Genomic DNA, 14,389 nt, shown 5'->3' on the forward strand with positions numbered 1-14,389 from the left:
CCATATGTAATACTTTGAATACTTTTTGTTACTAAAAAATATAATTCTTATTTATGTATATGTGTTCTTTCTTTGCAGTACCTCCAAGTGTGGAGCTTGATGTAAAGCTAATTGAAGGCCTAGTTGTTAAAACAGGTACCACTGTAAGGCTTCCTGCAATCATGAAAGGCATTCCTGTTCCAACTCCAAAATGGGTATTTGATAACAGTGAAATTAAATCTGAAGGCAACTACAAAATTGACACAGACAGTTATTCAACAGTGCTTACTATCAAGAACTGCACAAGAAAGGATACTGGAGAATATCTGCTTACTGTGACTAATACATGTGGCAGCAAGACTGTAGCACTTCATCTTACAGTTTTGGATGTTCCTGGTCCTCCAACTGGTCCTATTAATATCCTGGAAGTTACACCAGAGCACATGGTTATTTCATGGCGGCCTCCTAAAGATGATGGTGGAAGTCCTATAATGAACTATATTATTGAGAAAAAAGAAAGCAAAAAGGAAACCTGGGGAATTGTTAGTTCAGGAAGTACTAGCACTAAGGCTAAGATCCAGCGTCTTCAGAAAGGATCTGAATATGTTTTCCGAGTAAAAGCAGAGAATAAGATTGGCATCGGTAAACCACTTGAATCCAAACCAACAGTTGCTAAGCATATGTTTGATCCACCTTCTCCACCTGGCAAGCCAGTGGTTTCTGACATTACAGAAAATGCTGCAACATTATCTTGGACAATTCCAAAATCTGATGGTGGAAGTCCAATAATTGGATACCTTATTGAACGCCGTGAAATATCGGGAAAATGGGTATCTGTTAACAAGACACCAGTGCTAGATCTGAAGTTTAGAGTCCCTGCCCTTTATGAAGGTAATACATATGAATTTAGAGTTTTTGCTGAAAATATCGCTGGACTAAGTAAACCATCTCCCCCTTCTGATCCAATAAAAGTTTCACGTCCTATTTCTCCCCCTGGACCACCCATCAATCCTAAACTAAAAGACAAGAGCAGAGAAACAGCTGACTTAGTATGGACAAAGCCCAACAGAGATGGTGGTAGCCCTATACTTGGATATATTGTAGAATGCCAGAAATCAGGAGCTACACAGTGGAACAGAATTAATAAAGATGACCTAATCAGACAATGTGCCTTTAGGGTACCTGGCTTAATTGAAGGAAATGAATACAGATTCCGTATAAAAGCTGCTAACATTGTTGGAGAAGGCGAACCAAGAGAATTACCAGAATCTGTTTTAGCAAAGGATATTCTTCATCCTCCTGAAGTAGAGCTAGATGTGACTTGTCGTGATTTAATCACTGTTAGAGTAGGAAAAACAATTCCCATTTCTGCTCGAGTGAAAGGTAGACCAGATCCAGACATAACTTGGTCTAAAGATGGCAAAATTCTAATACCAGACAAAAGAATTGAAATGACTCACGATTTGCCTCATGTTGCTCTGCAAGTAAAAACTGCTACTAGAGCTGATCATGGCAAGTATATTATTATGGCTAAAAACAACAGTGGTCAAGCACAAGGAGTGGTTCTTGTTAATGTACTTGACAGACCTGGACCATGCCGGAATTTGAAGACAAGTTATGTCACCAAAGATTCTTGTATGGTTGCATGGGAAAATCCTGAAGATAATGGTGGATCTGAAATTACAAACTATATAGTAGAATATCGTGAGCCAAGCCAGAGAGGATGGACAGTTCTTTCTGCTGATGTTACTAAACGATTGATAAAAGCATCCCTTATAGAAAACCATGAATACTTTTTCAGAGTTTGTGCAGAAAACAAAGTTGGTCCAGGTCCAGTAATTGAAACTAAAACACCTATCCTTGCTATTAACCCTATTGACAAGCCTGGTGAACCAGAAAACTTTCATATTGCAGATGTAGGAAAGACCTTTGTTCTCCTGAAATGGAGGAAGCCAGATTATGATGGTGGCAGTCCCAATTTATCTTATCATGTTGAAAGAAAACTAAAAGATTCAGATGAATGGGAAAGGGTACATAAAGGCAGCATCAAGGAAACAAACTACATAGTGGATAAGTGCATTGAAAATAAAATATATCAATTTAGAGTTCAAGCTAAGAATGAAGGAGGTGAAAGTAACTGGGTTAAGACAAGTGAAGTTGTGGTCAAAGAAGAACTACAGAAACCTGTCCTTGATCTAAAATTATCTGGAGTACTAGTAGTGAAAGCAGGTGAATCAATTAGACTTGAAGCTGGTGTAAAAGGCCGACCACAACCAGAGGTTACGTGGGTGAAGGACAAAGATGCCACAGATTTAACCAGATCGCCAAGAGTTAAAATCGAAACAACAAGTGATTCATCTAAATTTTTACTCACAAAATCAAAACGTTCTGACAGTGGTAAATATGTAATTGCTGCAACAAATTCAGCTGGCAGTTTTACAGCATATGCAACTGTTAATGTTTTGGATGTACCTGGTCCAGTAAGAGACCTGAAAGTTTCTGGGATTTCATCAGATAGATGTATAGTTAGTTGGGAACCGCCTGAGGATGATGGTGGTTGTGAAATACAAAACTACATATTAGAGAAATGTGAGACTTCACGAATGATTTGGTCTACTACATCTTCCTCTCTGATAATTAATAAGGCACATGTAACACATCTTGTAGAAGGAAATGAATATATCTTCAGAGTTCGTGCAGAAAATAAGATAGGAACTGGTCCACCAACAGAAACTAAGCCAATTATTGCTAAGACACAGTTTGATAGACCTGGTCCTCCTGATCCACCAGAAGTCACTAAAGTAAGCAAAGAAGACATGACTGTAGTTTGGAATCCACCAGAATATGATGGTGGCAAATCAATCACTGGATATATTCTAGAAAAGAAAGAAAAGCGATCATTAAGATGGGTTGCAGTTACCAAAACTCCAATCCCAGAAAGACGTAAACATGTTACAAATCTGATCCCAGGACATGAATATCAATTCCGTGTTAAGGCTGAAAATGAAATTGGACTTGGCGATCCAAGCTTACCTTCAAGGCCAGTGGTGGCAAAAGACCCAATAGGTAGTGTACTGATTTATATACCATAATAGTATTGTAATTGAGCAATTTAGTTAATAGTTATTTTGTAGTTAACACTGTTCTCTTTCTTACATTTCAGAACCTCCTGGTCCACCAACTAATCTGAAAGTGGTTGATAGCACGAAGACTTCCATTACTCTAGGTTGGGGAAAACCAGTTTATGATGGTGGTGCTCCAATAATTGGATATTTAGTAGAAATGAGACCTAAAGGTACAAGTACAGTTCCTGATGAAGGATGGAAAAGATGCAATACTCCTGCACAACTTATTCATAAAGAATTTACTGCTACTAGTCTTGATGAGAAACAAGAATATGAGTTTAGAGTTTCTGCCCAAAACCAAGTGGGGCTTGGGCGACCTGCAGAACTTAAGGAAGCTGTTTCTCCAAAAGAAATACTCGGTAATTTTCAGCTTTATTTATGACTGTATAGAACATCCTTAATTATAGCAGCTCTTTTAAGTTAAAGAGGAATATTATTAATTTAGACCTTCTTTTACTAAGCTGCAGTATGTGCTACCATCCGCTTACTGCAGCTTAAAATAGCTTACTGTGGACATGCTCAGGTGTCTTGTAGTAAATTTTGGATCTGCACATAAAACACATGCTAAAAAATAGTTTTTTTTAAGTTTCTGGTAGGGGACTTCTGGTGGCTGAGTGGACAAGATTAGCACAAAATTAGTGTGTGAGTCCTTACCACCTAATCATCGTTAATGGCACTAATCATCGTTAATGGCAAAATTAGCATAAAGCCAATAATTGAAAAATGGCAAATCAGCCATTTTTCCACTGGGGTAAAAATGGCCTTTGAGCACAGGAAAGATCCACTTAAAAGTGTGTGAAGGACCCCTTAATTTAATGTTTTATTTAACATTTTAAATATTATAATTTCTCTTTAATGCACAGAACCACCGGAAATTGAATTGGATGCAAGCCTCAGAAAAGTAGTTACTGTCAGAGCCGGATGCCCGATTCGGCTATTTGCTCTAATTAGAGGACGACCTGCACCAAGTGTTACCTGGCGGAGAGTGGGAATTGATAACGTGGTCAGAAAGGGGCAGGTTGATTTGGTGGATACTATGGCTTTCCTTGTCATCCCTAATTCTACACGTGATGACTCAGGCAAATACTCTTTGACACTTGTTAATGCAGCAGGAGAAAAAGCAGTGTTTGTGCATGTTCGAGTATTAGGTGAGTAACCAAATATTAAAAAAAATTGTGTTATAAAAAGTGTTTTAAATAAAAGGTCCTTTTACATTTCAATTTGTATTTATTTATAGATACTCCTGGCCCTGTGGCTGACTTCACTGTTTCTGATGTCACAAAAATGTCATGTCAACTTTCGTGGTCACCTCCTGAAAATGATGGTGGTAGCCCAGTAACTCATTATATCCTGCAGAAACGTGAAGTGGACAGAAAGACATGGGCGACTGTTATGGCAGATATAAAGAAAACTAGTTTTCATGTAGCTAATCTTGTACCTGGAACTGAATATTTCTTCAGAGTAGCAGCTGTCAATGAATATGGTTCTGGTGTTCCAAGAGACATTCCAAAACCAGTCCTGGCTACAGATCCACTAAGTAAGTATTATATGGAGTCCTTCACTTTCATAGTGTTTAACAGATATCTTTTTTTAGTCATTTGTCTGACTCCTTAAACATCTGGATTCTACACTGCTATTCAACTTGTTATGTGCAACTAAAAATTACTTTCTGAAACTTCAGATAAGTGCAGGCCCAGATAAGGCAGAGGCAGCAAAGGCATTACAGGCAATTGCACCTGCTTAATTCAGGGACATGTATTTTCCAAACTACTTCAGATATTCCTTCAAGAGAGAGGGGCATACTTCCTATGTTGTCAAGAATACCCATAATACCTGAAGTTGTCCTAGAGCCTGGTATCCCCTTTCAATTTTAATTTCAGGGGAGAGGGATGAGGGACACAACCACTGGGGGATTAAGGAGGTGTCATGCCTTAATCCCTCCAGTGGTCAGATGCTCAGACATCCTTCATTTTAGGCATATAAGTTTCTTCCTATTCAGTAATCACTGTTGAATGTCCTAATTATGGGGAAAAAACCCTTGCTATTTGGACATATAGCAATGTTGGATGTCCATTCTCTGCCTTTGTAAAATCAATATTTGGACATTTTAAGCATATGAACATCCATTTGGGCATAAATTAGGATTAGATAGAAAGTCTAACTAAGAAAAAAGAGATCACCTTGAGGAAGGTAAGGTTATGGAATATTATGCTGACTGATATACATTTAGCTACTTTAGTTATAAAAAAAAAGTTAGAGTTTCTAGCTGGGACAGATTTCCATTGTGGGCACTCATGGGCAGCCAGGCAAAGGTCTTCTGCTCTTCCCAGCCCTCCACCAATCACCTTTGCTCAGATTCTGCCCTCTCTTGATATCCTTCTCTCACCTACCACTGTCTAGTTCAGCAGTCCTGTCCCTAAGCTTAGCCACAAGGCTGATAACAAAATTCAGTAGGGGGTCTTATTCAGACTTTGAATCATCCTACCTTCTTCTCACACTAGTCTTCTTGTTACCATGGAAACCTTGAATGGAGAGACCTGGATAGGCCCCATGTTGCTGCCGTGTTCAGAGACAGGAGCAACAGACCCCAATCAAGGCTTGCAGCTGAGGCAACACTCCAGCATGTATCAAAATTTGGCACTGGAGGCAGTTGCCTATGCCTAAATCCAAACCTGGTTTCTAGATACTCTAGTGCAGGGGTGTCAAAGTCCCTCCTCGAGGGCCGGAATCCAGTCGGGTTTTCTGGATTTCCCCAATGAATATGCATTGAAAGCAGTGCATGCAAATAGATCTCATGCAGATTCATTGGGGAAATCCTGAAAACCCGACTGGATTCTGGCCCTCGAGGACCGACTTTGACACCTGTGCTCTAGTGGATAGCTCTAAGTAAGGGATTTGGTTGTGATCAGATTCTCAGAGTCAGTAAGGTTGTTTTAACACATGAAGCATAATTAAATCAAGCTGTGAGAGCTTTTACCTTTCCTTTGGATTATCATGAACATAAAAATACCCAAACATAAGTACAGTAAAACCTTGGATTGCGAGTAACACGGTTTGCAAATGTTTTGCAAGACGAGCAAAATATCTGATAAGATTTTAACTTGATCAACGTGCATTGTCTTGCAATACGAGCACTTTAATGCATGCCACGTCATCACAGTATGCATAACATGGGCACATTGCATCGCTGAGCACAGTTGAACACAGCAATTAAGCATAATACAAGCATGCACAACGTGCACACAAAATTTACCCGCATTACAATATACCGTAGCCCAATATATCCCAGCCTTGCCTTCATCGTTGTACAGTCCCTGAACCCCTTACTCATTCTGCCAGTGTCCAATTTCATCCCATTTGGCTCAAAGTCTACATAGGCCTACCAAATTCCAAGTTCCCACCTAATCTCAATATGCTGCGGGAGTGTAGTGACTGTTCTAAATGAGCGAGGTCTTGCAATACAACTATGTACAGTATATTTTATATTAAAGTTATTGGGTTGTGGAATGAATCGTCTAAATTTCCATTATTTCCTATGGGGAAATTCACTTTGATTTACGAGTGCTTTTGATTACAAGCATGCTTCTGGAATGAATTATGCTCGCAAACCAAGGTAGTACTGTATCTTGAATCCAGTAACTTTGTTCAGTCAGACTATGTAATTAAAATAACTGTTCAATTATCAGTTTAAGGAATGTTGTTTAACCTTTTTCATTTGTAACCCCCACAGGTGCACCTGACCCACCAAGAAAAGTTGAGGTGGCTGAGATTACAAAGAATAGTGCCACATTAACTTGGCTACCGCCTTTACGAGACGGAGGTTCTAAAATTGATGGATACCTTATACATTATAATGAGGAAGGCCAGCCTGAAAACAAGTGGACACAATATTCTGTTGTGAAAGATCTGAACATAATCGTAGCTGGACTTAAAGAGGGAGTTAAATACAAATTTAGAGTAGCAGCTAGAAATTCTGTAGGAGTGAGTTTGCCCAGGGAAGCTGAAGGAGTATTTGAAATTAAAGATCAACTCAGTAAGTAATTTTACTAAACTGTAATCGTGTATGTTATTTCTATAAAACTAAACTAGTTTTTTAATTAACATGTGGATTATTTTACAGCAAACACTTATGTTATTCTTCATTTTATTATGCAGTCCCACCAAAGATCTTAATGCCAGAACAAATGACTATTAAAGCTGGGCAGAAGCTTAGGATTGAGGCCTATATTTATGGCAAGCCTATACCAGTTTCTAAATGGATGAAAGGAGAAGAGGATGTGATGCCTTCAAGTCGTCTAGCAGTGCATAAATCGCCAAATACCTCTGTTCTCATTATAAAGGATGTGACGAGAAAAGACAGTGGTTTCTACACTTTGACTGCAGAAAACAGTTCTGGTACAACTTCTCAGAGAATTCGAGCAATTGTTATGGGTGAGTCAAATATTACAATAAGGTGATGTTGATACAAATAGCTTTGATATTGTATCATACCAATTACTAATGTTCTGCTTTCTTGATGCACTGTAGATATCCCAGGTCCACCAGAACCACCATTTGAAATTTCTGAGATAGATGCTGATGCTTGCTCGCTGTCATGGCACCTGCCTCTTGAGGATGGAGGCAGTAGCATCACAAATTATATTGTTGAGAAATGTGATGTAAGCAGAGGAGACTGGGTTACTGCTGTACCTTCAGTTACAAAAACAAGTTGCAGAGTTGGAAAACTAATTCCTGGACAAGAGTACATCTTCCGTGTACGAGCTGAAAATCGTTTTGGCGTTTCCGAACCTATAACATCTGACAGGATGATTCCTAAGTTCTCATTTGGTATGTAAGAGTATTTTCTCTTTGTTGTTCAAATGGCATTCCCATAATTTCATAATGCCAGAAAAACTCCTCCCTGACTGCTAAAAGCATGTGTCCTCTTGGACAGCTACTTGCTCAGTTTATTTGCCTGTTGTTGAATTAGTATATATTTACTGCCTTTTGGAAGAAATTCACCCCTGGTGGGTCCTAATTTACTAATGCTCTTAAACCATTCTCTTTGTCTTTGGGAAAAAGCTTAGTAAATCAGACCCTGATCCTTGCTGCTGACACCACAGCTTGGTGGGGAAGGAAAGGGAATTTGGAGTTAGCTTAAGCCTTTTTCAGTGGTAGCTCAAGGGAAGTTACATTCAGATACAATAGTTATTTTTCTTGTCCTCAGAGGGCTTTTTTTTTCTAAAGCCTAGCATATGCTAAATGCTATGAACCCCATTTTATGGGTCGCTTAGCATTTAGTGCGTGCTAATTCTCATAGCATAAACTTTAGTAAAAGGGCTCCTAAGGTTGTACTTGAGACAATAGTGAGTTAAATGACTCGCCCAAGGGTGCAAGGAGCTTCAGTGGGCTTTGAATCAGATTTCCTGGTTCTCATCTTGCTGTTCTAACCATTAGGCCACTAATGCCACTATTTTTTTTTGAGATGTGAATATCTCCCTTATTCTATGGTACTGTAATTGGAATGAGAACATAAAATTTATTTCCTATTATCTTACAGTGATCATCAGATAGAAATAAACCTTTTAACCAATGACAACTTGTAAGAAATTTTAACCAATAACCTAAAGAAAATCAATCCTTTATCAATGTAGTCAATTATCCAGTACTATTATCATAGACTGTCCATTTTTATTTAAGTTCTGCAGGTTCATCACTAGTAATAAACTTGAGAATATTAATCCTATTTCATGTCATTTATACAGATGTTCCTAGTGAACCAAAGAATGCACATGTTACCAAGGTCAACAAAGACTGTATTTTTGTGGCATGGGACCGACCAGACAGTGATGGAGGCAGTCCAATTACAGGCTATTTGATTGAACGCAAGGAAAGGAATAGTTTACTGTGGGTGAAAGCAAATGATACAGCAGTGCGTTCAACAGAATACCCTTGCGCTGGTATGATTGAGGGTCTGGAATATACTTTCAGGATTTTTGCTCTAAACCGAGCTGGTTCAAGCAAACCTAGCAAACCAACTGAATTTGTCACAGCAAGAACACCTGTCGGTAAGCATTAATGGAACAATTCATAACAAAGCTTATCAGCTTCTAGTAGAAGTTACATCTATAAGCTATCGTAGCATTCAATCCTCCCTCTGTTTGAACATACTAAAAGTATATTTTAAGTATTTCACACCCATTATAAGCTATCATAACCTATTTATTATATATTACATACAAAAAAGAGTATGATGCTAGGTATGCATGAAAAAAAACATAGAACCTTTAAAGAACTACATTCTTATATGAATTTTCTTAAACATTTATGGGACAATATTCAGCCTCTGCAGTCAGTGCAGTCAAAAAATATCTGGGTAATCAGTGCCACTAACCAGATCATAAGTCTAATTTGGACGTTTTTGTTTTTTTTTTAAAAATCTAGAAATCCAGTAGAGAAAATGTCCATTTTCAAAACAGTCAGACATCTCTTTTTTTTTTTTAAATGACCTATGTAGACATTTTGGTCCTTAGTACGTATATCTTTTTTGACCATTTTCAAAATAAAAATGACCACATGAAAAAGACATAAAAGCAAGTTTGCAGACATACCTTGTGTGATCACAGCAGTGGAATCCCCATCTGCTCAGTCACTTTTGGTGCAGTCCTGCCAGCTTAGCTGATGGTGGATTCTCCTGCCAGGATCAGCTGAATCTACCACAAAGACCAGCCTCAAAATAACATCCAACCCGAATCAAAACTTTTATAAAACAAATGGGTAAAAAGATGATTAAACAATTTCCTATCAACAAAATTTCTCAATACCTCCTCAAGGACGCAAAAAATCTTAAATATTAATACTCTTTCATCCACTGAACAAAATACTATTCTTAAGCACTGTTACTTTCACAATAGCACTTAGAACTTTCCCTTGAACACTTCATTTATACTGGAGAGTGAGCATATCATAATGTACTGGAAAATCAGATCATAGGACCTCTTATGATCTATATATCATTTCAAGTCTACATACTGTACCATTATTTCCATAATCATTTATGTTCATTCCGCCTTCCAATTCCTCTATGCATTTAAAAGTATATAATAAACATACGTTTTAAAAAATAATAATAATACATCAACACTAATCCCTTCCACTCTATACATATGTCTTAACTTAACATCTCTGTGAAGAAAGGCAAACACTTATCTCTAATGAATCCTGCCACAGTCAGAGCTGGTCTACAATACAGACACTTTTGTAGACCAGCGCCGACTGTGGCAGGATCCACTAGAGATAAGTGTTGCCTTTTTTATGGTTGAGAAAAAAACTAGTATAACCCAAACTGAAATTATACTTCACATGTAAAGTAGCATCATATAGTTAAAAATATGGCATTAAAGATAGTTAAAAAATAGTGCATCCATTAGAACCAGCATTATTTTTCCATTGTGTGATGGTGTATACTCAGATTTAAAAAAAAGTCAAATCAGCCACTGTACGATGTTGTATTTATACCTTCAGCTCCAAATAGGCTCAAGGTGGCTTACAACAGTAAAATCAGCGTAATATATTATATAATATATATATATAAAATCACAACATACAGTGAGATAATCATAAAAACATAAACCAGAATAAAAAAGGGCAAAATGGCAATAAGGTAGGAAGTTATCGTCATGGTCTACTGAGTCAAGTTATTATACCACAACTTAGGTTATTTTAACACAGTGTCTCATTGAATAAAATGGAACATGTGCTTAAATAATCCGACTTTTCATTTTCATTTTTAAAATTTTTTTATTGTAATTTTAACAGATGAAATGCAACATAAATTAAATTAATATAACAAAAGGAATTTTACAGTCCAGATAATACATACATACTAAACACAGATGCAGAAAGGACTAACAAGCATCCTTGTAATCTAATCTAATATAAATATGAAGCCATATAAAACATAAACTCCTATGGAGATCAGAATATTAGACCATAACCTAACAAATTAATCTAAGCTAACAATAGAAAGAACCATTAGGGTTAAATATTATATTCAGTGTATATACCAGTTGAAATGTATCCAAAGTTCAAGACTGAGAAGAGACATTTGCTATCGACGACCATATTTTATTAGTTTTAAAGCACTTATTAGTGAGGGAATTAGCTTTATATTCATAATTATGAATCACCAGGACAGTAGCCCACAAAAAAGAGGCATTTAATAGTTGGGCAGATTTCCAATGTGATAGAATCATTTGTAAAGTAATAGCCATTAACACATCAATTAGCTTGGAATGCCATTTATCTAGGGTATCAGGCAGAACAAGAGAGCGAAAGAGAACAATATCAAAAGATAGTTGAGAGGAAATAGGAAAAATTGTACATATGATTTTCCAGACAGGTTTCCAGAATGGTTGGACAATTGGGCAATCATAAATCATGTGTTTAAGGTCACCCAAACTTCCATTAGAATCCATTCGATGAGCCCTATGCAGCCTACTGGGAGTCCAAAATATTTTATTGAAAAAAAAATAATCATTGCATTAAACTGGTAGATAACATAGGACGTTGTGTATATTTGAAAAAATCTATCCATTGGTCATCAGATCCCGACCAAGTAGATTCAGAGGTCCAAATACATTTAGTACATGTAGGAATGGTTAAAGACGATGATATAAAAAATTTATAATAAAGTGAGGTCGTGTAGCCATGAGTTATTCCAAATCCCTTCCGAATCAGCTGCCTGTTGTAGTACTGTATGTAAAAATGACTTTCCACAAACAATGGATATACCTCTTTTCTTCAAGGACGCCGAGGAATGAAAATACAGTATACATTCACCCAATCAAATTTAATTTAAAACAATCCACATCATTTAGATGTGTTTCTTGAAGAAGTAGAATATCAATATTCTTTTGGACTACATAGTCAGAGACTTTTTTACATTTTGTAGGATTATTAAGACCATTTATATTCCAACTGGCTATATTTAGTTTAACCATAGTCGAATTGAAGAAAATAGTTAGAAACAAATCTTTTAAAAATGTATTTCCATTGGAAAGTATAGAAGGTCTCCATAAGTGAGAAAAAAATAAAATGAGTAGGATATGGCTTCATACCATAGTAGAACATTAGTGAAATCCAAGGATCTGATATAGGCAGCCAGATTATCAATATGTAAAATCATAACATATAGTGAGATAATCATTAAAACATAAACCAGAATAAGAAAGGGCACAATGGCAATAAGGTAGGAAGTTATCAACATGGGCTACTGAGAAAGTTATTTTACCACAACTTAGGTTATTTTAACACAGTGTCTCACTGCATAAAATGGAACATGTGCTTAAATAATCTGACTTTTGAAAAATAACCCAACTTAACAGTAGCCCATGTTGATAATTTCCTCCCTAAATTTTCAAAGAAATGCCTGAGTAAAAAGTCATGCCTTACAATGCCTATGAAGACCAAGCCCTATTTAGAAAACACATAAAGCATGTACTTTATAACACTCTTTGCAAAGGATTAATACAATAAATACAATCTTTTGATTTTATTGTAGATCCTCCAGGTAAACCTGAAGTTATTGACATCACAAAGAGCACTGTATCACTGATCTGGGCCCGACCAAAGCATGATGGTGGTAGCAAAATAATTGGCTATTTGGTTGAATCTTGTAAACTTCCTGGTGTTAAATGGATTCGATGCAATATGTCTGCCACTCAAGTACCTACTGAAGAATATACTGCTACTGATTTAGAAGAAAATGCTCAATATCAATTTAGAGCAATTGCCAAAACAGCAATTAACATTAGCAAACCCTCTGAACCTTCTGATCCAGTTATCATCCAACCAGAAAATGGTAAGAATTTTAAAAATGTGGACAGTGTGAAAACTTCCCCTTTTGCAATAATGATTCATTATATATAGCTTTTAATAAATAAAATGTTTATTGTTTCATTTAATTTGAAAACATGTTGCTTTTTAACACTATTTTTATTTCTTTTTAGTTCCACCCAGAATAGACTTGAGTATAGAAATGAAGTCTCTGATTACAATAAAAGCTGGTTCAAATGTTTGTCTTGAAGCTTTAGTATTTGGCAAACCTATGCCAACAGTTGTTTGGAAGAAAGGTACAGATCTTATACAACCAGCAGAAGGCATTAAAATAACTACTAAGAGACATCTGTGCAATTTAGAATTGTTCAGCGTCACTAGGAAGGACACTGGAGAATACACTATCACTGCTGAAAATGCAAGTGGTTCCAAATCAGCAACTCTTAAACTCAAAGTACTTGGTAAGTTGAAAATAATTACTTAGCATCACTTTATTGAACTTCATTAAGCTGACAAGTACTGACTAGAACTATAACCTTTTACATCTGCTGCAGATAAACCTGGTCCTCCAGCTTCAATTAAAATCAGCAATATCTACTCTGATCGTGCTATGCTTACTTGGGAGCCTCCTCTTGAAGATGGTGGTGCACAAATTACTAACTACATTGTTGACAAACGTGAAACAAGTAGAGCTAACTGGGCACAGGTCACTGCAAATGTACAAATTACAAGCTGCAGCATAGAAAAGCTTATTGAAGGACATGAATATCAGTTCCGTGTTTCTGCAGAAAATAAATATGGCGTTGGGGAACCCATAATGACTGAATCAGTGGTTGCGAAAAATCCATATGGTAAGAGATATATGATGTGATTGTCTTTTTTATGTCTTAAGATTGTAGAATTGTTTTAATATGCTATTATTTAATATGTAATTACAGTTCTAAAATGTGGAAAAAAAGGGAGGGAATTGGGTTTATTTGCTTTTAGTGATAATGTTTATTATATATTAACTCTGTAATTTTTAGTTTTCTTCTTGTATTTGAAATGATTTCTTTTACTATTTTGTTTGTATTTGAAATTTAATAAATATGATTTACATTAAAATGCTCTAAATAATTATTTTCAGATGTTCCTGGTCGTTGCGATCCTCCCATAATTACTAATATAACAAAGGATCACATGACTGTGAGTTGGAAACCTCCTGCAGATGATGGTGGTTCTCCTATCACTGGTTACATCCTTGAAAAGCGAGATACCAAAGTTTATGCCTGGACTAAAGTGACTAGGAAGCCTGTAATAGAAAGAACTGTAAAAGCAACTGGACTTCAGGAAGGAACAGAGTATGAATTCAGAGTGACCGCTCTGAACAAAGCTGGCCCGGGTAAACCTAGTGATCCCTCTAAAGGAGCAATTGCTGCTGATCCTCGATGTAAGTTAACATTTTTTTGTTAAATTCATATATTTTTGGA

At 36.6% G+C, this 14,389-nt stretch overlaps 1 protein-coding gene across 18 annotated transcripts in view; it reads left to right on the plus strand.

The window, feature by feature from the left end:
* The window catches only part of TTN (titin), a 461,697-nt gene that overhangs the window by 363,295 nt on the left and 84,013 nt on the right, over nucleotides 1-14,389 (plus strand). For all 18 annotated transcript variants that reach the window (XM_033947057.1, XM_033947058.1, XM_033947060.1 and 15 more), the window contains 12 exons: nucleotides 79-3,045; nucleotides 3,143-3,463; nucleotides 3,968-4,252; nucleotides 4,342-4,641; nucleotides 6,835-7,137; nucleotides 7,260-7,535; nucleotides 7,632-7,931; nucleotides 8,849-9,151; nucleotides 12,646-12,945; nucleotides 13,094-13,381; nucleotides 13,475-13,771; nucleotides 14,047-14,349. In XM_033947057.1, the coding sequence (XP_033802948.1) occupies nucleotides 79-3,045; nucleotides 3,143-3,463; nucleotides 3,968-4,252; nucleotides 4,342-4,641; nucleotides 6,835-7,137; nucleotides 7,260-7,535; nucleotides 7,632-7,931; nucleotides 8,849-9,151; nucleotides 12,646-12,945; nucleotides 13,094-13,381; nucleotides 13,475-13,771; nucleotides 14,047-14,349 (6,243 nt within the window). The remainder of the gene's footprint in view (nucleotides 1-78; nucleotides 3,046-3,142; nucleotides 3,464-3,967; nucleotides 4,253-4,341; nucleotides 4,642-6,834; nucleotides 7,138-7,259; nucleotides 7,536-7,631; nucleotides 7,932-8,848; nucleotides 9,152-12,645; nucleotides 12,946-13,093; nucleotides 13,382-13,474; nucleotides 13,772-14,046; nucleotides 14,350-14,389) is intronic.

Source organism: Geotrypetes seraphini, chromosome 5, assembly GCF_902459505.1.
Source record: "Geotrypetes seraphini chromosome 5, aGeoSer1.1, whole genome shotgun sequence".
Lineage (NCBI taxonomy): Eukaryota > Metazoa > Chordata > Amphibia > Gymnophiona > Dermophiidae > Geotrypetes > Geotrypetes seraphini.